Below are 22,363 nucleotides of genomic sequence, written 5' to 3'. Positions count from 1 at the left end.
CAGATGACTCATTCTGTTCCTTTTAATACTTCATATAGGTTCCTACAAAATTGATTATGCTTCAAATGCCACAGAATACGAACAGTTACAGAGCCGAGTGAGCTGATTAGCTTAAATACTGGTGCGAGGGTCTGAGAGGTGGGGCATCCTGCACATTTAGTCCAGCCATAATTCATAACACTATAATCGAAGACTAATAAGGCCTTCGAAGATCCTACTGAGCTCTGGTGCGCCACTTTTAGAGACAGATGATGACTCAAGCAGTGTATTTACGGATACATCCAGAGTAGCAGTGTCAAGGGTTTCCATTGAAACAGGATGTGCAGTTCTTCAGCTGCCAGATGTCTGATATATTACAATTTTACCAAAGAACTTCACAGTAATTAACTTTTTTAAAAAGAAAAGCAAATATGGAGCCTTTCATTGTATGTTCCAGCAGACAAGCCTCAATCTAACAGGAGCTTTCCATTTCTGATAAACAGGCAAAATAATCTGAGGTTGTTTAGAATTCCAACTGAATGTCATGCTTCTCATTGCCCAGTTGCTTTTTACAGTATGAACAGATTGCACAGGTATGAAATAAAAAGAAAAAACCCATCCTCGGTTAATCTTCAGGAGGGAATTTGTCTACTTTAATTAGTGATTTCCTCTATTTTCTTTCTCAATGCCTGAAGGACATCTTTGAACTTCAAGCAGTGGTTTGATATTTTTGCTAAGCGTATTCACTGCCCTTCAGAAAGTCAGATGAGAAGATTGATGCCACGCGTGCATCTTAAGATCACCTTTAAGTGTATAAACAACAAGTTGTGATTTTATAGTTCATGTGCCAGACTATTTCAGATGCAAAGACCTCCGAGGATGTCACTGTGCCCAGCCAAGAGATGGCCTAGTCCAGCACAAAACCTCAGTGAAACCGCAGCTTGTTTAGACTACAGTTTTTGTTCAGGTTAACACAAGCCAGATTTCGCATGTTAATGAAATCGTGGGCACATTCAGCTACCTTTGGATAGACTGGAGCCAAACCAGCTGTTTCCAGTCTCAAAAAATAAGATTATTTCCCAAAATGTCAAAGTTTTCCTCTGTGATTGGACAGAGAACAGTAAGAGTGATGGTGACTCAATGTAGAAGCACATCATGTCTTGTGGCTGTGCTGCTGGTGGAATCATTCCCTCTCTGCCTCTGTAATGGCTGTCTCCTAGACCGAAGGACTGCTGACTGGTGGATTAAAAAAGCAGCCCTATAAGGCCTCACAGTCTGATTCTTCGAAAAACCCCAAGCTCATGCTCACAGCTCATGGTTTAGCTGAGCGACCCGAATTTTTAAGCTGACCTGTACTGCAGAGGAATTGCACCACCAAGAACACAACAGGATGAACAAAGAAACGGCACATAGCATATTATTGTCATAGGGCTGTCGGGGTGGAACTTTCCAATAAAGGCCCTGAAAACCTCTTTCAGCTTCTTCCCGTGAGTGAAGGGTTTCTACGCGGTTTTTGCTTCGTTGGATGGTTTGTTTTGTCCGGCACATTTGGATCAATCCGAATTTGATGTGAGGGTCATTTAGGTCTGTTTGCTTAAATGTTGCCAGGCCACTGTCAATCAAATCTGCCCTACACACCGTCCTCATGAAGCAGACTGGCTGAATTTTGGGCTATTAAATAAATTATAACTTTCATTGTTGCTTTATTAGTCATGAATCATTAACGATACACAGAAATACTTCAAATTTGACATTTTCAGGGGCCTTTCAAATGGCTTGGCCAATGTTTTTGGCTAATAGCAGGTTGGTGCAGTAAGCAAGAGACACAATAAATAACATCAAAACATAAAGTTCCTTAAAAAAAACTAAATCTATATGAACTCAAGAGGTGACAAATACATTTACAGAAAGATTTAATATATTTCCCCCCGTCTTTATGTGAAACAAAGTGCATTATTCCTTAAATGTAAGCGGGCAGAGTGATCACGTTCCTCACAAACGCATCAAATCAACACACAAATAATAACCACACTTTTAAATCACCCACCCTGCGAAAAAAACAGCTGCATATTGCACATGCTCACGCCAAACATATCTGGCACTCAGATGTTGGTTCAAGCCACACTAACGTATATTCAGCACTATTGGGATAAAAAGGGTAAATGGGATTTCAGTGTTGTGACTCTTTCCATCTGTCCTGCTTGTTGCTACACATTCATACTGATGCATTATACCACGCCTGCTAGTGTTCAAGTAGAGCAGTAGTGTCAGAACACTAATACATAATAATAGTGTTGGAAATAGATACTTATAGATATTGATACTATTGGTTGGTGACAACACTGCAGCAGTATTCCATACACACGTGTCTCAGTAAAGCCACTAAATGTGATTATTTTGTGGCTTGTCATATCAGTTATCACCGTCATGAATCCCCTGCTGTGCTAAGTTGCTTGCTTTAGAAGTAAAGGCAATAGCAGCAAATATCTAACATCAGTGCTCCTTTTATGCACGGTGGGTGCTGCGTATTAAAATCAATAAATCAATACATACTGTATATATATTCCACATTACAACAAAAATAACCTAATGAGTCATCTTTGGTGAAGGTATTTTAAGTCTTGAGCTTGTTTAAAGATGCGCATGAATAAACTATACTGAGATCGACATCTCTTCAAGGATGATTTTACCGCTTTGAAGAAGATTGTAAACAAACTGAAAATAAAAATAAATAAATAATGTCCATAAAATAAGATCATACGCAAGTCATTAGAGAAATCACACATTGACACAACTTCCATACAAATTATGCATTAATTAAGCTTTTCTCTTTTTTAAAGGAAACACTGTCCTGTTAAATGCATACTTATAATAATCGGAAACTGGTAAAGGCAAAAAAAACAACAACCCAAAAACCTGGGAGATTGCATTCCCATGTGTGCAAAATAAGCTGAACTGGTGAAACCACGTTGCTAACATATTGAAGATATGAACATATTGAAGACATGAACATATTGAAGTGAATGAAAAACTCACAACCTCTTCGTGCTCCACAGAAACAAACAAGGATATTTTCAAACATGTCATTGAGAGGAGATCAACCTTTAGGTCTTTAATACTATTAGATGTCGTCAGTTTATGATTATTGCACTCCAGAAGCCATTTTGTCTTAGTGGCGTAATTATCCTTTTTTTTTTATCTTAAGTCTGCCTTTCCACCAAAATGGGATTTGCTTACTCTTACTTGACTTAGGTATTTGACCTTTACTGGGCAATTTGAGAAGACAAAACTGGGAAAGGGGTCCCAGTTCCTCTGTGCCCGCCTCAAATCTCAGTTTAACACGTTTTAAACATTGTCCAGTAAAGCTGCTTTCAGACGTGCACAAAAGTCTGGACATTTTCCTGGACTATTCCAGAGGGGATGCATGTAAGAAAGCTATTTTTTTTTTCAAATCTTTTCCTGCCAACTTCCAAGTAAAAGTTTCAGAAAATATTCAGAGTGAAGATACAGCAGGGAAATCGGGCGTGTAGATGATTGCGAGCAGAAACACTGAATGTTCCAAAAAATGTTCCTGCCGTTGTGAACGCGTCTGACTCGGAGAATCTCCTGCTGCCTGCATCATTTGTGAAAGACAAACTTTCGGAAAATGCCTGGACCCAATTATGCGGACATTTTACAGGGTTCATGTCTGAAAGCAGTTTTAGTAGCTTACACAAGTGAAATGTGAGAGTGGACTTGTCAGCAGAATACATTTTGTATCCAGTTTAGAATGAACAGTATTTGCATATTCATAAATCTTGGATTTTTTTTTAATGAGGGAGAAGAAGCAGATGTAATTTCAAGAACTCTCTTGTGTAAAGCTCTATCAGACGAGTTGTTATTTGAAACAAAGTTTTGTTAGATGTCTTGAATCATGTCTGGAGGGGACCTGTGAGGATTTAAAATGGGAATGTCACACTGATAGCTGAATGTCACGCATAGAGAGAATGCCTTGCTCTATTACTCTGTTGTTATATTGCCAAATATTAAAATGTTATGTGGCAAAAACTGCTTTTTATCCCCAACCCCCACATATAGGGTTATGTTAGGCAGGGTTTTTCATTTAACAGAAATTGGGCCTCATGCAAGAACATTTTTGTGGTCTTATCCTAAATTTCTCTAACATTTGTTCGTGCTAACAGGCCACGTCGGATTCAACAAAACTTCTATCTTCAGAAAAGTGTTTGACTGACCTGCGTGAACACGATGAAAGCCACCAGTGCGTGTGTGAGCCAACATGCAAGAGGATGGCAAATTAGCATAATCTACGCGGAAATGACACCACATAAGGCTTCACTTCCTGCACCATGACAGGAAGAGTTCGTTCGTGAAAACGGGATCAAAGAGCAAAACGAGGAATGACAAGTTTACGAGAATCGGAAATTTAAGTCCTGCTTGCAAACATCCAGAAATTAAATTCTATATTTTAGCAGCGTCCGCAGGAGTTAAGTGACGAACTAAAACGGAGCTGTTAATACTGAGTCACCTGTGAGTCGCACTGTCACTGAAATAAAGAGGAAATGGCTCAATATGAAAATGGCTGCCGCTGCAGGGGGAGATTCCCTGTCTTGTCGATTGATTAGAGATGTCACGAGCCGGAGAGTTTAAGCATAACACCAATTGGGGAAATAGTGAATTTTGGGCAAATGATCCAAAAATAGCTTGCACGGCTACTGTACACTGAACAACTGATGAGTCAAAGCAGCAATCTCTATACGTTTATCGCACTATTTTGCGGCACAAGGGAGTTGTGCGCACCCCTGGCCATCGCGCTACGCTGTTTAGCGGGTATATGATTAATAAATGTAGATTTGTACTATCATTCGAATTGCAGAGTTAAACAGAATGATGTCAACATAATTATGAGGTGTAATGTATATATATATATATATATGTATATATAATTACAATTGCTTCAAAGTGATGAGGTATACAATCCATGAGTGGAAAAACTTGGTTTGACTAACAGCAGACTCATTTCATGTACCTGAGAGAGAAAAGAAATATGAGGAAATTGATGAATGCGGCAAGTTCTCCTAAAACACTCGTACGCACTCGGACTTGAACAAAAATGTGCGTATGACTGCTTCCTGCATGAGGCCCATTGCTCTTCCTGACTTTGGGGCTACAGTAAAAGTGCAAATGAGAACAGCACTGCCTCACCACTGAGAGAAGCTTCTGTGACAAATGGGCGAGACAGCAGTGGTGGATACTTGCCTACGCAGGTGCTATGGTACATGCCTTGTACTAAGAGACTGAGCTGCAGTGAAGCTTTGCTGGTAGAGCAGCGCCCTCCTCTCTGCTCAAGCTGCTAGCCGACTGCGCGTTGCTCTCTCGGCCCGTTCTCCACCGAGACACGTTTGTGCACTTGCTCCTGCGGATGCCCTCGTCGAAAGCTGAAATAAATATAAACACAATACTCTGGGGACTCGTGGTTTCTACGGACAGGGCCTCCGAGCATCGCCACTGTACTCCACTGTGCAGTCCCGACATTTGACTTTTCGCTGTGGGCCACGGCTGCTGCTCCCGAGGCTTTTTCCAATAATCCTGCAATGCCAGTTAACCGGTAAACAAATAATCCAATGAATAAATGTATCTATCAAGGAGTCACTCTAATCAGCCGACTCCACAGCCGCCTGTTCATTTGATCTTGGGTACCACCAGTATTTCATCACCGTCTTGGATGCTGTAGGAATGGAGAGCCCGGGTGTTGTACTTCATTTCCTCTGGTCCGAAGGCGCTGTCTTTGTTGATGTAGTAGAGCCTCATGCTGTTGGTGGACAGCTGGACCACTGTAGTCAGCTGCTTCCTCAGCTCAGCTACTGTCTGGTCCAAACGGATGTTCAGCTGACACCGAGAGAAACAGTTAGTGTCCACATTTTAGACATTAAACAGACACATAAATAGCTCAGAGCACGTTCACAATGGATTATATGCACTAGGCTTCGTGACATACTTCCGTTTCAAATTACAGCTGCTCGTCCGTTTACCGTTACTGTGTTTACTCATCGATATTTAACGGCGAACCGAGGTTTTCATGGGTTCCCGACCTGGGGAGAAGACGGCTGGTAAACATACGTCGGGAGCATTTCTCCGTCGCCTCTCGCACGAAGGTCCGCAGCAGACACCTCGGTGCCGATCAGCTAACGAAACAGCGCCATTGTTGACCGGGACGGAAATAGTTGAGCAGCACTAAGAAGAACCCGGAAATGGTTGCGCAAGTAGCCCACTGTCGCGCCTCATGCTGTGACCTGGATAACCTTTACAGTACAGTGGAGCCCACAGTTGGAGTTGTGAATGCCAGGTGGATGTGGCATTGGCATGTTCGTACAAACTCACCGTATGAACAGATTTAAGAAGAAATTTAAGAATATAGGAATCCGAAACAGGCTCTTGCGTGAGGCCCATTGTGAGGAGGTTTATCTCAACAGTAGCTGGCTGCTGTCCATCTACCCTTTACAAAGTGTGCTCGAGTATATTTCAGGAAAGTATAACTGGAGCGACTGAGAGCTGGTGCTCACACCAACACTGAAGATTCCCTCGGTGCATCAGTTATTCGAATGAAGGATAGGATGAAAAAAAAAAAAAGAGGGTCCTACATTATCAAGCTATTTGACCATTGTGGACTACTTCAGAACATTAGCTCATTTAATGCTCAACACACCTGCTCCACTTTCTCTTCACAGTGAACCTCCACCTGGGCACGGCAGCGAGGTCGGAGGTCCACCTCGGCGAGTGGTTCCAGCTTCCCATACTTGGTCACCAGGGAATGATACCTGGGGCGGTTAAGAGCAGGTTGTGCTGTCGGTCTTAAAAGCGCACAGACACGCACGCGCGCGCACACGAAACACTCAAACGCAGTCCAACGACTGCAACCGGAGGACAGGCCGTGAGTGCGGCGTACCTGTAGGGCAGCTCCTCTTCAGGGTAGTCTAAGTGGTAACGGATGAAGAACCTCTCCGCGTCTTCTCTCTCGCTGTCGGTCACAACACTGCCGTTAAGCATAGATATTGCAGGAAGCCTGAGGGGGAGGCACGTGCATGTTATGCAGTTATGCAACAGATTATTAGACACTGTGAAACGAATGACCTCAACAATTTAGAGGCACCAAACTGAGGTGTTCGTCTGATTCCAATGTCGAGCAAAAACAAGTTCTCATTCCTCACTGAGGTCACTGCTGGGACTCACTGTGCTATCATGAGGCTGCGTCGCTCTGCGTTGGTGTAGGTCTGCAATAAGGGAATGCCCTGCAGTCGCACCTCCACCAGCTTGGGGAAGAAGTTCAACTTCTCGATGTCCTCCCATCGGTTGAGACCTGACAAAGCACATGGGGACACTAGTGTCATGCACATGCCTGCCTGTCTTTCCGGTGTTCAAATGCTCTCTCCTGCATCCTGCTGGAGATGTTCCTTCCATGGTAATCTTATAAAATATTGAACACTAACCTACAACGTGACATTCCAGTGGCAGTGCAGAATCTCTCATTTTCCTGCCTGAATATTGTAAACCTTTTCTGGCTGATTGTCTGGACCATCGTCAGGAAACACGGGAGACTTTTGGAGACTAAACTGCACGCACATATGATTGTATAATAAAGTTCACAGGTTCTAACTCTGTTCTAGTCGCCAACCTCATGCACCCTCTCTCTCTCTCTCTCTCTCTCTTATTATACAAATGCGTTCCCTAACGCATTTGTATAATAATGTCTGCAATATCAGAACGTTGAAAGCTACAGCAGCTTGACAAGCTCACCTGTCTTCAGCTTGTTACCCATCAAAGATCCCAGATATATCCACAACACGCATGCACAAACATCCAAACGCTCACCTCTCCCGAAGAGCACATGGCCACGAAAAATTACAGAAATAACAGACGCAAACGCTGATGTTCAACCTACGTCCCAGAGACAGTAGCCGACTGCAGCCACAGGAGGGCAGTAAATTACCAGATGGATGTAAACAGATAATAGCATATCACCCTTTACGGTACAGAACGCTGCTCTGGGGTGAAGGGAGAGATATCGTTCTGACTGATGTCTATCTTAAGCTTTAACTGGTCAAACAAAGAAGCACGGCTTGCCTTGCTTGTACTTATGTCACTTGAGTCACCATCAGTTGGGACTAAAGACTACGAATATGAACCTTTTTTAAATTTGTTGGTAAGGTAGTTGTCCAGCAATTTGCTGAGATATTTCAGTTCAAAGGTGATGACAGACCAACTGGCCGAGTAACTGAAGCCGCCTGCTAGCCCTAAATACCAGCGTGTCTAAGTATGAGCACTTGAAAGGGGCTGTAAGTGATTTTGGAGAAAGTTAGCTGTGCAGGTCTGTTGAATACTAAAGGCTTTAATGTAGTCGGAATCCCAGAGTGCTTGGCTGTGCAACAGCCTGCATCTAACTGGACTTTGGTTGTTGCTGGATTTACTCACTAATATTTATTCCTGATTCCTGATCCTTACTAACAAACTAGTTACTGTACAGACTTCAAATGAACATCAAATGTGTATTAATCAACCCCTGAAAATAGTACCACATTATTTCTATGATTTATTTATTTGAATATCATCTGTTAAAAACTAAATTACAGTCATAAAGAAAAATAAACTATATATTTGACCCACAGATGTGATAGGGAAGTACTGCAAAACTGCAAAAATACTTTTTTGGCATTGGTCTTTCTATTGGAATTGTTAAAAAAGTTAGGATAAATTAATCCTTGAAATATGACAAACTATTAATCCTAGGTTGCAATATTTGGTGCCTTATTATATGCCATCTCAAGACATGTCTAAAAACCCATGAAGCAGTGGAAAATGACTGAATCTCAGTCTGTGGGAAAGAATAGGTTTCCCACTGTTTTGATTAAAAAAATTGCCTGAGACAAAATGACTCACAAAAAGGTTGTTTTTCAGTTCCTCAGGCGATGCAGATATTACAAAGAAATGCATTGAAGTCAATTAAATAGTCTTTGGGTGTCGTTTGTTCCCTCTCCTCTAAAAAAACCCTCTAAATATAGATTCGCTACAGATACTGCCAAAAATAGGGACGATCCTGCCATTAGATAGAGGCTGACCTGGAGAGGAATCTGTTGTAATACTCAATGATAACTCACAGCTTCTGGGATACAGTGACATGTGTTCTCGGTCTAATTTTGTCAGGTGATATCGATTCATCATACACTCATTTTGATACTATAACTTTAGATCCTTTCCTGTATTTCTGAAAAATGAGGAGCAAATCAATTTTTCCTACTGAAATCAAACCATCATGACACACTAAACACCGCCTGTGAAATAGTTTAGCATGTATAATACCAACACACACACACACACACACACACACACACACACACACACACACACACACACACACACACACACACACACACACACACACACACACACACACACACACACACACACACACACACACACACACACACACACACACACACACACACACACACACACACACACACACAGCATTCACCTGAGTTGTGCAGGTTTATGTTGCGCAGGTTGGGGAAGAGTCGCTGCAGGATGTCTTTGCTGTCCTGGATGGACGCCAAGTTGTTGTTGGCCATGACCAGAGATTCTAGGCTGGGGAACGTGGAGCCGAACTTGCGGACTTCGGCCCAGTCCTGGAGGCTGTTGTCGGTGATGTGAAGCAGGCGCAGGCTGGGGCAGACTGCGCTGGAGGTACTCAAACTACTGTACTCATTAAGGCACAGGAACAACTCCTCCAGCCTGCAGGACGACAGGGGAGAGAGCAGAGGACATTGTAGGGAATATTCTTTCAATAGAGAGTAATATAGTTCCTTACCAACTGCTCTCCTGCACTTTTAAATGAACACACTGTATGTCATCTTACGAAATAACCCCTCCCCTGCCCCCACGCCGTAGACTAAAACTAGTTTACGTGGTCATAAGGAACATTTTTGCTGTTGTTGTTTACCCCTTCAGCCTTTGTGTGTGAGTGGTACTGATAGGAAAAGCACACACATTTCAGTTGGGACACTCACCCACTTCTCTCCCTCTGAACTGTCTGGACTAATCATGAATAATGTATCCTGCACAGTTAATGTTGTTAACTAATGTTAATTTTTCAATTTACTATATCATTACATACTATGTCATATGATATTATTACTGTACATAAATACATATTTTTCTTACATCACATTCTATTGTAGACTGTTACAGTTGTTTGTATCACATATGGCGTCTACTCCATTACACATAACGCTTGACTTGTGCTTGACTGAACAAGCAGCTGTGTAGTTTTTGTTTTTATTTCTTTAAAAATATATAATTTTTTTTTCTATTTCATACCTTTTTCCTCTATCTGTACTTCTCTGACTTTGTGCTGCTGTGACACCAGAGTTTCCCCCTTCAGGGAGCATTGGGTCATGTGTCAGAATTGAGGGCAGCCCACATTAAGGACGATGACTAGAGCCGTAACAACAGGAGAATCCACCCCGACGAACGATCCCGCTCTGTCAAGCACTCGCTGCACATTCCCGCTGTGTCGAATTGAAAGGAAAGACACTTGCCACCGATTCAGAGGGTGGGCCTGATCGCATCCCAGAGTCTTTTGTTCAGTCAAACAATCAATGACTATGCTCTCCGTAGTGACATCTGAATGTGACGCTCTGTTCATTTGTAGGTATTTTCGATTGGCCGACGGAGTTTTTTTTATCGTAAATCAACCTGTTTTGAAAGTTGATCCCCGCGACATCGTTTCACCACTGCCGTTGTTGTTGTAGTCGAGTGGACATCCACTTGAGTGATTTTCAAAACAATATATTTATAGTTATTGTCACAGTTATCATTGTCGGCGTGGGCAGCCCGTTACTCAGTATAAACAGTTTTAAACAGGTTCAAGTGAGCAAACCACTGACACAGTGTACGGTTAGAATCAAAGCCTTCTTATTCTTGAGTCTCAGCAGCACTGAGCTAGCACAAGTATTCCTCTTACTCGGGTATCTCCTGAGTGAGCAGCAGCACATTGTCCCAGGACACTTGGGTGTTGTTCAGGACGAGGCATCGGACCCGGGAAAAGGCCTCGGCACACCGCGGCTCGAGGGTCAAACCCGCCAGGGGGTTGGAGCTCAGGTTCAGGAACTCCAGGTTAGGGATGTTGGACACAATTTTACTGATCTGAAAACAAAATATCAATTAACGTGTGGGTTGTTTTTACATTTTGCCAGGATGGACTTGACTTGACAGACAGCTCATCAGAAGTTTTATCTCAACGCCATGAACGAAAGACTATCTGTGCTACTTCTCTTTTTGGAATCTTTACCTGGTAACTCCTTTAGGATAAGGCTGTCAGTATTCTATCCTTATTTCGTTGTCAACGAATTCCATTAAAGACGAAAGCAATCTGTTCCTTTTGAATAGTTTTTGGCCAAAACAATGGAGCTCGGCAGCCCCAATACTTTGGCGGAATCAACTCTTCCTTGGTCTTTTAATTATTTGATGGGAATTAATGACTGCAATAAACCCAGAAACTCCACCTCATGCCAGTCCTGCAGCTTGTTATGGGACAAGTCCAGCTCCATGACATGGGAACAGAAAGCAGCGATCTCCGCCTGTTCTCCAGCCCTGCTGATGCCGCAGCTGTTCAACACCAGCAGCCTGGGCAGGTTCAGACGGTCTGGAGGTGAGGTGGGAGAGGGTGGGAGGAAGAATTCAAACGGATTAGTCGGACAGAGGGGAACGTCGGACAAGAAAAAGAGGGTTTTAAATGCCTTTAATTTTAGGTAAAGTGGCCTTTAGATTAAATGCGATGAGTCAGAGAAAGCTGTGACCTTTCAAAACGGAAAATTCACAAGTGTAAATGAATAAGAGTCATATGATGATGCTTCAAACAAGAAGGAGATAAGAGCCCAAACTTCCTCTAGGACATGATAACAGCAACTGGAGACGGATGTAATCTTGCATTTATGGGTCCAATTTTTCCACCACAGTGGGAGCCTACAAAGACAACAATGCAGCCACTTCCCTACCCTTGCGAATGGATGAATGGGCGTTAACCCAGGAAGTCCGCAAGAACTGAGGGCGTGTCCTAATCCACAACCCCTTAAGTCTGCAATGGGCTTCCTGTGGACTTCCACAGTCGGCTCGAGGTGCCAATTTTGGATGGAAAACGGCCCACAGTTTACAGCAATATGGATGTGATGATGTTAAGGATATTAATAACTTAATAACTTAATAACAACTTTTAAATAATGACATGAAAAGTGGTTGTCTATCTACCCTATGCTAAAGGAGATAGGAAAGGAAGCATTGAAGCTCCTTTCCTATGCATTTAGAGAATCCAAACAGCTCTTATCATGGCTGCTGATCAAATACTTCCGGGTCACGTCAAGAATTAGGAAACCTCCTAAGCCAATTTGACAATTCGACCGTACCCAATGACCTTGACCTTCGACCACCATATTGTAATCAGTTCCTTTGGCACAAAGTTTGTGCCAAATATGAAGAATTCCCTCATGGCATTCCTGTGATATCGTGTTCACAACAATGGGAGTGACGGACTCCTCGAAAAGATAATGCTGTCGCTGCCGCAGATTCATGATAGAGTAAAAAGTAAAAAAGTGAATAATTTCTGAAGCCACTGTAAATATAACGAGCCATGGTCCGTTCATGTGATGGACGTGGTGAGTTCATTCGAAAGTGACAGGACCATATCTCTCATATTTTCCCTTCCCCAGCTCACCTTTCATAGGGGAACCCTGAGGACCTGTGATGGGCACGACCACCACCCCCATGCCGGGTGCCCTGCGACATGGGAAGTTCTCTGGGCTGTACTTTTCACTCATCACCTCCACAAAGGAACGACCGTCCCCGTCCTCCGGCGGCTGCATGGCTCCGTCCCGCTGAACAGCCTCCCCCTCAGCTGGTTGCCAGTGTAGGAGAGAGACAGACACGCACAGCGGTGAGCTGCCAGCTCGTACAAGAGCCGTGTCTAATCCTTGCAACCGCAAAGGCCAGTACAAAGTACTGCAGTGTGTGAGTGATATCATTTACATTATTAACTACTCTTATTATTTACATGGCTGAAGAGTCCAGACTAGAGCTGCAACTAACCATAATTCTATTGATTTGGTATAGTGGAAGTGGGGCTTGATCAATGAATTTGCAAATGATTTTCTTTAACAATCGTGTAATCATTTGGGCTATAAAAACATCAGTATACATTGGTCAACGATCACTGGTCAACTAATCAATTAATCTACTTAATCGCCGCAGATTTAGCTCACATAAAGAATGAGAGAGACTGGTTTCTCATAGTTTCCATGCATACCGTGGTTTTCAAACTGTGCAACTCTCATAATATGTCATCTCCTTCCAAACTAAAAATCTGAACTGCAAGAGCTCTAATTGCTCAGTTTGACGCTAACAGGTAGAATTAAGGCTGCGAGATGTCACTTGAGTCAGCGTCAGTTGGCTCTGAAGACTTAGAGTTTGAAAATTAACTAATAGATTTAATTCTGTAAATGAAAAAAGATTGGCACTGGAGGAGGTTGAGTATGTGTCCCTACACTGCCCCCTGTGTTCACATGTGTGTACTTCAGCTCCGAGGAAGAAGAATGTATGAAATGATAAAAACTCTATTGCATTCTGTTGCATCGATTTTGATCTTTGGAATGCAGCAAATATTCACAATGGAGAGTCTGGAGCCTGGGGCTGCAACTAATGATTATTTTCATAATCGATTAATCTGTCGATTACTTTCTTGATTAATCGATAAGTTATTTGCTCCAAAAAATGTCATAAAATTTTGAAAATTAGATTGTGTACCCCAAATACCAACATCATGTTTTGTTTTGTCCACACACCAAATATATTTAGTTTACTGTCATAGAGGGGTAAAGAAATCAGAAAATATTTACATTTAAGAAGTTGAAATGAGAGAATTTTGACTTTTTTCCCATAAACAACTACTTGATTACTGGTTATTAAAATAGTTTGTGATTAATGTAGTAATCAATTACTAATCGATTAACTGTTGCAGCTGTACTGGAGCCAGTACTCGTCCGGCATTTTTGCTGCCTTGGACATGCAGTCGACATGCAGTCAATCATATAACCTCAATTTGTTTCACCTATTAAAGTAATAAATGTTTGTGCAAAACTAAATAAAAAAACCCACTCAACATATGAAATCAACATAAGACTTAAAGTCATTACAAAACAATTTCCCTTCCTTATTTCCTGTCTGTACAAATCAGCCATTCAAAGAGAAACATACAGATGTTCCAAGTTGAACAGGACAGTCCCACAACAGCCCAATCCCTGACGACACACAGAGCTGTGTGTGTCTCATAAATGTTTGTGTGTGTGTGTGTGTGTCTGTTTTAAGAGAGTCACAGGAGGGATTGTGGAATCAGGGAGGGACTCAGGGAGGTGTCCTCAGCTCCTTATCAGCAAAACCACACAGACACTGTCCCACTGAAATTTTCCTGAATTTGCTCAAAGGAGAGAAACAAAAAAAAACACCCTGATCTTCAAGCTTATCACTTATCAAGATTAAAATGAGGAGTATTAAAATGCATGGCGGACGGAGCCTCACTGTGGAATGTGCTGCGGGGAAGCATGAATTATGTAGTGGGTTGTGCTAGAATAGAGCTGCAGTAAATTGTGGTGATGTATCAGAGCAATTTGTCACCATGTTATTAGCTATGTATTTGGACACAATACAAATGAACAACAGATACAGCGTGTACGTCAGCTGTTTTAAAGAGAGGTCACACACCTTTTCTCTGTAATCTCCAACTGCATGATGGTTATAGTTCAGAAGACATGGATGGCAAGACTTACCTGAAGAGACGCTGTCCTCGATTTGACCACTGCCGCTGCTCTCAGTCTTCTTCGGTTTCTCCGCCGAGGGCCTGCCAGGAGAGATCACGACAAGATTCAGGCCCGGCGTGCACAATTAACACCTTTCCGTCTTTCACTTTTGCACCGTGTGCCCCTGGCGTGCACACTGCCATGCCACTACGACGACGAACGTTTTCTAACAGTAGTAGATTATGTTTACACAAGATACAGCTGTCTATCTGGGAGATGAAACACAGACGCCGTTGCAATGTGATTATTGTCTTACTCCAGCGTGTCTGGCGCGTCCCCGCGCGGTGAAGCGCTGATGCTCCTTCGGGTCAGTTGTCAGGATTTGGTCTCAGGAGGTGTTCACCACGTGACACTGGAGAACAAAGGTCAAAGGTCGTTTTATTTGGGGGCCCCCAGTCATTGAATTGCTCATGTCAATAGAATCAAATGGACCACAGGAGCCCATTTGTTAGGCGTGGAGCAGAGAGCTGTCAGAGGGGTTTCCCCTCCAACATAACAGGCATCCGTTATCTTGTCAATGACGACACGCGTGATCGACGATCGACGATTTGTTTTTTCGTGTGTGACAGTCTGCTACGCCAGGCTCCCTTGAGAAAACTCTGAAAATCTGGTGTTTCTCATTCGCGGGTGAACGTCCACATGTTTGCCGTTTGCAAAACGATGCCAACCGCGAAAGTGCAACGTTTCGTGTAAATTCGGCTTCATCCAAAATGGTCAAAATGTCAAGATGTGGCGGTGGTTCACCGCTTAATCTCTCTGGGTAGTTTACAGACAGACGAAGTAAAAATGGGTATTTTACTGCAATGAGCGGTGCTTTTTTTTCAAACTAGATTCATCCCGAACTGATGTACAACTCGTGACGACCCGAGTGATTTTAATGAGTCGTGCTGTCACGTCACGCATCTACCGATACGACACGGGCACCTGGAAAGAGACGTATTTTGGAACGGAGTTTGGCTAATCTATGGGGGCAGTCGATGATGCCAAACGCCCTTGAAAAATCGCCCGATTTTAAATTCTTTGCTCGTCAGCGAACAGACGCTGTCGTAGAGGTTGAGAATCGCGCCGGTGTGCGATTCTCAAACGGAGTTTTTATCAATTCGGCATGTCCCATTTTTGACGAAGCAAAAGGTTATTTAGGCAAAATTCAAACATTTTATGCGTGCCTCACCGGCGCTAGTCCCTCGCTAGGAAATCGCGATCTGGTGGGAAAATGACCCTGGCAACGAGGGGCAGACCCGTGATGAAAGTTAATTTTTGACTAGAATGGTTGCAGCTTATTTCGCGAGACTAGAGCCGATTTAACGTAGAAGCCTTCATCGATCGGTCAGGGGTCTCGCTGTGGTGGGGTTACGCTGCACATCGGCCGATGCGCCTCAGAAAACACAGAATTGACAGATTTGTCAACGATGTTTTGTTTGTTTTTTTTCTTCCTGCACAGGCGAGTCCTGCACACGCGATAACAACACTTGCCCGCCGTGGCAGCTCCAGCTCAGGGGAACGACGTGTAACCTGGTTCTTATAGATCGCAAAGAGGCTGTTGTGTGACGCCGAGCTGGGTCGGGCTCAGCATCAGCGCGTCTGGTCGGACCCCCGGCAGCAGCTCGACGGATCACGGACGGATCCCGGATGGCAACGACATTGAGACACGTCCCGGGCTCGCCGGCTACTGACAACCCGCTGCGACAGCAACACTGCAAACGGACAGAAACGGCAGCTCGACCGTCTACATACCTCTAATGTCTACTCTAACATTTCCTTCTTGATGAAAACAACCAGCTGTCATTTTGCTCACCCCCTACATCCCGGAAGTGACGTTCCTTGATAGCCCCCCCTGTTTTTTAAAATCTAATTTTTTAAATATTTATTTTAAGTACATTTTGAAGCTACTCCATGTGTTGTTTTTCTGAGTAGTGTTTTATCGAACTGAAAAAAAAGGAAAAAAAAGAAGACGATGTCAGTCTTTCTGCTGATGATGATTTGTCTTGTTTCAGGTGTAGCTTGCAGACAGGGCCGGCTCAAGGCATGAGCGAACTAAGGGGCTGCTTGGAGCCCCCTGGCCCCCAGGGGGTAACTATAGGCACGAGAAAACCACTTTCAGTCAGACAGTTGATGGAAAAGGCAGTAGCGTGTAAAGTTAAAGCCCCAGTGTGTAATTTTTGCACTTTTCTGGCGGCGGCGGGTGGTAAAGTCGCAAACCGCAAAAACAACTGGGAATCGGCAGGGGACACTTTATGGTGGCGCGCCGCTTATTCCTTTTTTTCCGGTTTCCGGCGGCGCAGGAAATTCAACACGAATGCGACATAATTTCTGCAACTGTATTTAATGCTGCGTTCCATTATACCTCAGAACTCAACAAGCCTTTCGGTTCAGTCAAGGTATCTTCAGCTAACGATAGCTAGCTAACCATTATCTAAGAAAATATAACGACAGCTAGATCCAACTTAGTACAGTGTCACTTTGAAAATTATTTAAAGTGCAAATTGAACACTGGATCACTATTGAGATTTGGCTACTTTTAAGATTTAAAACCATAGAGCATTAAGGCGGACATTGGTATAATATAAGGAACACAGCTACAACTAATTCAGTTGATAATGGGTGTGTTAGATTTATAGAAGGTGAACGATCGAGCATTGATAATAGTATTAGTGGCTTTATCTCGCAGGTGTCTTTTATCCTCCTTAGTATGATGGTAGATCTTGCCTACTGCAGACATTTTGACATGTAATTGTCGAGAGAGCACAGGTGTTAGTGACTAATATCATTAATAGTGTCATTCATTGGACTGTAAGTGACACGGTTCCACTGCTGTGCATACTTGGCTCTTACTGTGACACTTGAGTCCATCGGGTCAAAAAAGGTCGAGAAATAAAATGTGAATTTCCTCATGTGGTGGTAGACCAACATCGACAGCTTTTGGGAATGTTCGTGACACTGACGTGTTCGGGAGAAGGACGTCCTTGCGTGAGTGAATGTGTGGTTAAAGGTCATAAATTGAAGCAGTATTGCAATACACAGCAAGCAGAGCAATCATTGGCAACGCAACTAACCCAAGAAACAACAAGTACATCAAATAAAGTAGAACTACAGTGTGTGTGTGTGTGTGTGTGTGTGTGTGTGTGTGTGTGTGTGGTGTGTGTGTGTTTGCCTAACCCCATTTATCAGATTCTGCTTATGTGAGCAGCCCTGTAATTATTGGCTGAACACAAGGAACCCTCAGGACAGCTTAACCCTGAACAGACCCCCCAAAACACATGTAGCACGACGATCACCGACCCCACTCGTGCCCTCTCAGAATCCTTTGAGGTGATGCCATCAGAGATGTGTATTACACTGACTGCAGGTAAAACAAATACAAGGTAGAATAAAGTTTCTTCAATGTTGCGTGATCTCAACGCGTTGACATGTGCTGGACGTACACTGTGCAAACCTGAAGACTGTCAACCTAAATGCACTTTCCTCATTCAAGACATCTGTATGAAGAAAAACAGTTGTACCCCCAAATGATATATTACCAATATCATCCTAACCAGCAGTGTTGCTTATTGCAGCCTTTTATTTCCTAATAACAAATGGTGTGACATGTCAGTGTTTAATCTTTTGAAATCATTGTACTATTAGCGGCAACTTTACTAATATTACAACTGTACTCAACTTAGAGCATGGTATAATTTTACTAAGAAAATCTGTCCAACAATGTAACTACTTGACTGATAGTGGTGAAATGTCTGCGGCCTTAAAATGTGGCTGCGTTTTCTCGTGAATTTGGACCTTGTTAATTTGTCTCATGTCTGCAAATGTAATCAACTGTGTGCTAATGAGATGAGGATTAAATTCCAGTATTATATAAATGTTTGTTGTTGCTGGGTTTTTTTTCACCTTGTAACATGACATTGTAACAATATTATGTTATTTTTAGATGTTTGAACATTATCAATCAACCAATACTATTACAGAGTTACCGACAAAATGTATTATAATCTAATGTCATGTCGATCACAAGTTATTATGTCAAAAGTTACACTACAAATCAAGTGTGTGGCTGTTTTTTCAAGTCGGTTGAATTTTTCCATATTCTAAGATAAGATGAACATTTATTGCTCCCCTTAGGGGAATTTCAGAATTGACACAGCACAAAGTAAAGCAGCACCGGGGAAAGTATGTGATACTAGAATGAAGTAGAATAGAAACAGAATCTGAGGTAAATACACTTATTCTACCTCATTTTAAATGAAAATCATTCTCATGGAAGTATTCAGTACATTTTCCAGGGTGCAAATCCCCATACAAGTGTACAGGGGTTCATAGAGTGAATCTCACAGCTCTTCAAGTAGCAGGCAGGTTAAAGGCTCTCTGCACCAACTCAAGTATCCGGCACTCGGCTCTATGGGCCATTTGACTTTCCATACTACTGGTACTACTACTACTACTAGGATCCTACTGCAGCCATGATGGTGCAGCACTGCTAGTAATATAAGGAGGTGCCATCGGCAGGTTGTGGCTAATAGCAGAACAGTAGCAAAATAATACATAATGAGGATGAGTTGATGATGCGAGAGAGTTAAGTGAAAATGTCCTTTGTAATTGTAAGTGTTGCAGTGCAGCTGTGTGTCCAGGGGGAGGAAGCGCTGGCACGCTGTCCGAGAAGGACAAACGAGGCAGAGAGCGGTGGAATGGTGGAAACAGGACATTAGACTCTTCAAGTCTAATATACAGTCTACCATCTACAGTGACCAGGGGGAAAAAAAGTAAATTCACGCCGGGACATATACACAAGCAGACGTGTAACATTTAACATTTGTAACCAGAATCACAGAACATGTTAGTATTCAAGCTGCTCATGAAAGGTCGAAAATGAGAAACAGTCATCAAAAGAGCTCATTCTCTTCATACCATATACTTGTGAGATGAGCATCAAAATGAGCATAACACTATGTAAAATATTTCCAGTAAAAACCGGAACACCATGTAATTCCTGACTGCAACACAAAGGTACATGGTCGTTGGGAGGCAAAAAAAAATTGCTCCCCAATGAGCCTGTGTCCAAATACCATCTATTTCAAAACGATTCATTGGAATTTCCAGATTCTACTACTGAAGTGAATGATTGATTGGCTAAAACTGATGTGCTGGCAAGGAGGGACTCGCATCCAGCTATGTTCTCATTAAACAGTGGGTGGGTTTTGGATCATTTTACACAAAAGGATTTGGAAACATCAGATTTTGCTCTGGGAAATTGTGAAGGCCATAGAAAATAAACATTAGTTGCGGGCCCAGTCTGTTGATGTCATATGTTTGGCAATGATGCAATTATGCCACTGAACTCACAGTATGACATGTAGGAGAGAGAACTGCTTTTAATTGTGATGTGATTGAGTGATTGGTTGCCACGGCCCCAATAATGGACCCACTGAAAATATGATGATGACTTCTTCCTTATTCCACTTTCCGTAGCACACTCTGAAAAAAACGAAAGTGCTCGGCCTGTACGCACAAATCAGATGCTTGGGCTCACTTAGGGGGAAATCCACCATCAAGACTGATTGGTTGCTAAAATGACAATAAGAGTGTTGGGCTTTCCTCATTGTAACGGATGTACTAATGTGAGGGTAACTTCAGCTCTGCAATGGTGTCCTTTGACCGTCCGAGCCCGAACCCGTCGAATGCGTCATGTTACAAAAGTCCTCATAACATTCGATCAGTTGATGCCAGCAACTTGCGGTTTGTTTCGACGGGCCGTTCCAGGCGGGGCTTCCTGTGCGACCGTGGCCCTTTCAGAAGATTTGTAGTGCGGCCTGGAACTACAGCGTCTTTTCGCAGACGTTGTACAAATGAAGCTTTGCGCTAGTTCATGCGGGACACCGTTGTCGTACGCCCCAGCCATAATCGGCTGACAGCCCGCTGATTGAACAATTTGCCATCAGTCACACACCAATCAAAGCCATCCACACTCAAGCCGGGTCATTTAAATATGACTCCATCCTCACTGATCTCAGCACACCAATGCTGTCACACACCGCTGCCGCTGGCAAAGCTTGCCTCCTCCACTCCAGCCTCCACCTTTCCACTTTAGTCCTAACATGTCTCAAATATTCAAAATGGCAATCAATGTGTTGCTTGGGCCCACTCTTGTATACCCATGGGGGGATATCTGCATTGCGCTCCCTGTCTTGGCCTAGCACGCTGCTGGCTAGATACAGGGAGCATTATTGACAATGGAGCCTTCAGCGCCAAGTCTAACTGTATTTCCATTTGTTGCAATAAATGGTTAAAATCTATGAGTGCTCCTGACTGAACATGTCCGCGATGATAAATCTGATAAATCAAAGAATGACTTTGATGATTATTTTCATCCCGTTTTTCAAGATGTTAAAGGCTACTGCTGTTGTTAGCGGACTTCTAGCCGTCCATCTGGGATACCTTTGACCAATCACAGGCTTTGTTACAGAATTGTACCAATCCAACGCTGTTTTGTCGACTGGTAGAAAAAAACAAAGATTTTACACTGAAAACAAGACCTCTCACTCCTCCTGTTTACTCCTACTACTACTACTGCCGACATTCCTCTCTGTAAAATTGTTTTCCATTTTAGCCAAGGCTTCAAAGAACAGCTTTCAAGAGGTAAAAATCTTCATCATTGTTGTTTGGTGTGTCATTCAATTTTGTTTTGTTTTCACTTTTGTCTTTATGGTCATATAACTATTTATACATTCACGTGATATCAATGTAGCATACATATTCTGATAGCCTAGGTTGTCCTGAAAAAATAGATGTATATGAGTTGACTGTGCATTACAGGGTTGAGGTTTGACAAGCATTATTACACGAGGACAAAATGGCTTAGAGTCCAGAGGGTTAATCTGTGTGGGTGTTTTTAATTTTGCCATTTAATGTCCTGACTCACAGGTAAAGGCAGATTATCTTCTACTAAACAAACATATGTGGACTTTGTGGTCAACCTCAAACAACGACGGTGGGTTACAACACACAAAAGTGCAACACCCACGTCCGTCCAATGTTTGTACCCCGCTGCCCTCGAGGACGGGGACAACAGGCATTTCTTCGACGGCAGCAGGAGGTGTAGTGTCTTTTTGTCCATATATGGAATGAAAGGGGAATATGTGATTACATCTCTTTCTTTGGAACGCCAAGATAAGGGTCTCCTGATGACCCCTCACCTCACCTTTTGTCCCCTCTAAGTTTTACGACTCACATAGCATATCTTGGATCAACCAGATGCTCCTACTCAGGCCAACGATGGGCCTATAAAGGTAACCCCCAAGAAGAGTCGGGAGGGTTGTCATTTTGGCCGGACACTCTCCAAGCTCTGCAGGGCTTGTAATCGATGCTGGTCTTTTTGTAATAAACCTTTATATACAATCAAGACGGTGTCGGCGGACTTCTCTTCAAAACATCTTCACATCATCGCTACTTAGTATACAACAGAGGCTAGAAAGAGGAGAGAAAGAGTCAAGCTGGATCACAAG

At 42.9% G+C, this 22,363-nt stretch overlaps 1 protein-coding gene across 2 annotated transcripts; it reads right to left on the bottom strand.

Moving 5' to 3' along the window:
* Nucleotides 1–6: 6 nt before the first annotated feature.
* LOC118299039 (tubulin-specific chaperone cofactor E-like protein) lies at nt 7–16,681 on the bottom strand. Of its 2 annotated transcripts, none has more exons than XM_035622413.2 (11): nt 16,608–16,681; nt 15,130–15,225; nt 14,844–14,914; nt 12,740–12,919; nt 11,535–11,674; nt 10,994–11,175; nt 9,506–9,762; nt 7,207–7,333; nt 6,923–7,039; nt 6,683–6,794; nt 7–5,865 (listed from the first exon to the last, which is right to left on the bottom strand). In XM_035622413.2, exons 4-11 carry the CDS (start codon nt 12,885–12,887, stop codon nt 5,659–5,661), a joined length of 1,290 nt encoding a protein of 429 aa, XP_035478306.1. In that variant the 5' UTR covers nt 12,888–12,919; nt 14,844–14,914; nt 15,130–15,225; nt 16,608–16,681; the 3' UTR covers nt 7–5,658. The 2 variants fall into 2 exon arrangements, with proteins under 2 accessions (XP_035478306.1, XP_035478307.1); XM_035622414.2 differs by lacking the exon at nt 16,608–16,681 and adding an exon at nt 16,386–16,583.
* Nucleotides 16,682–22,363: the final 5,682 nt, after the last annotated feature.

The sequence above is a fragment of the Scophthalmus maximus genome, chromosome 11, assembly GCF_022379125.1.
Source record: "Scophthalmus maximus strain ysfricsl-2021 chromosome 11, ASM2237912v1, whole genome shotgun sequence".
Classification (NCBI taxonomy): Eukaryota; Metazoa; Chordata; class Actinopteri; order Pleuronectiformes; family Scophthalmidae; genus Scophthalmus; species Scophthalmus maximus.
Note: the sequence above shows the minus strand (reverse complement) of the source record. Positions and strands in the feature narration are given on the sequence as shown.

Coding starts and splice junctions, on each gene's coding strand:
- LOC118299039 (XM_035622413.2), bottom strand. CDS start 12,887: ATGCAGCCGCCGGAGGACGGGGACGGTCGTTCCTTTGTGGAGGTGATG. Junction 11,176..11,534: donor AGCTGCAGGACTGGCATGAG/GTGGAGTTTCTG, acceptor TTTTGTTTTCAG/ATCAGTAAAATTGTGTCCAA. Junction 6,795..6,922: donor GAAGAGGAGCTGCCCTACAG/GTACGCCGCACT, acceptor TAACCGCCCCAG/GTATCATTCCCTGGTGACCA.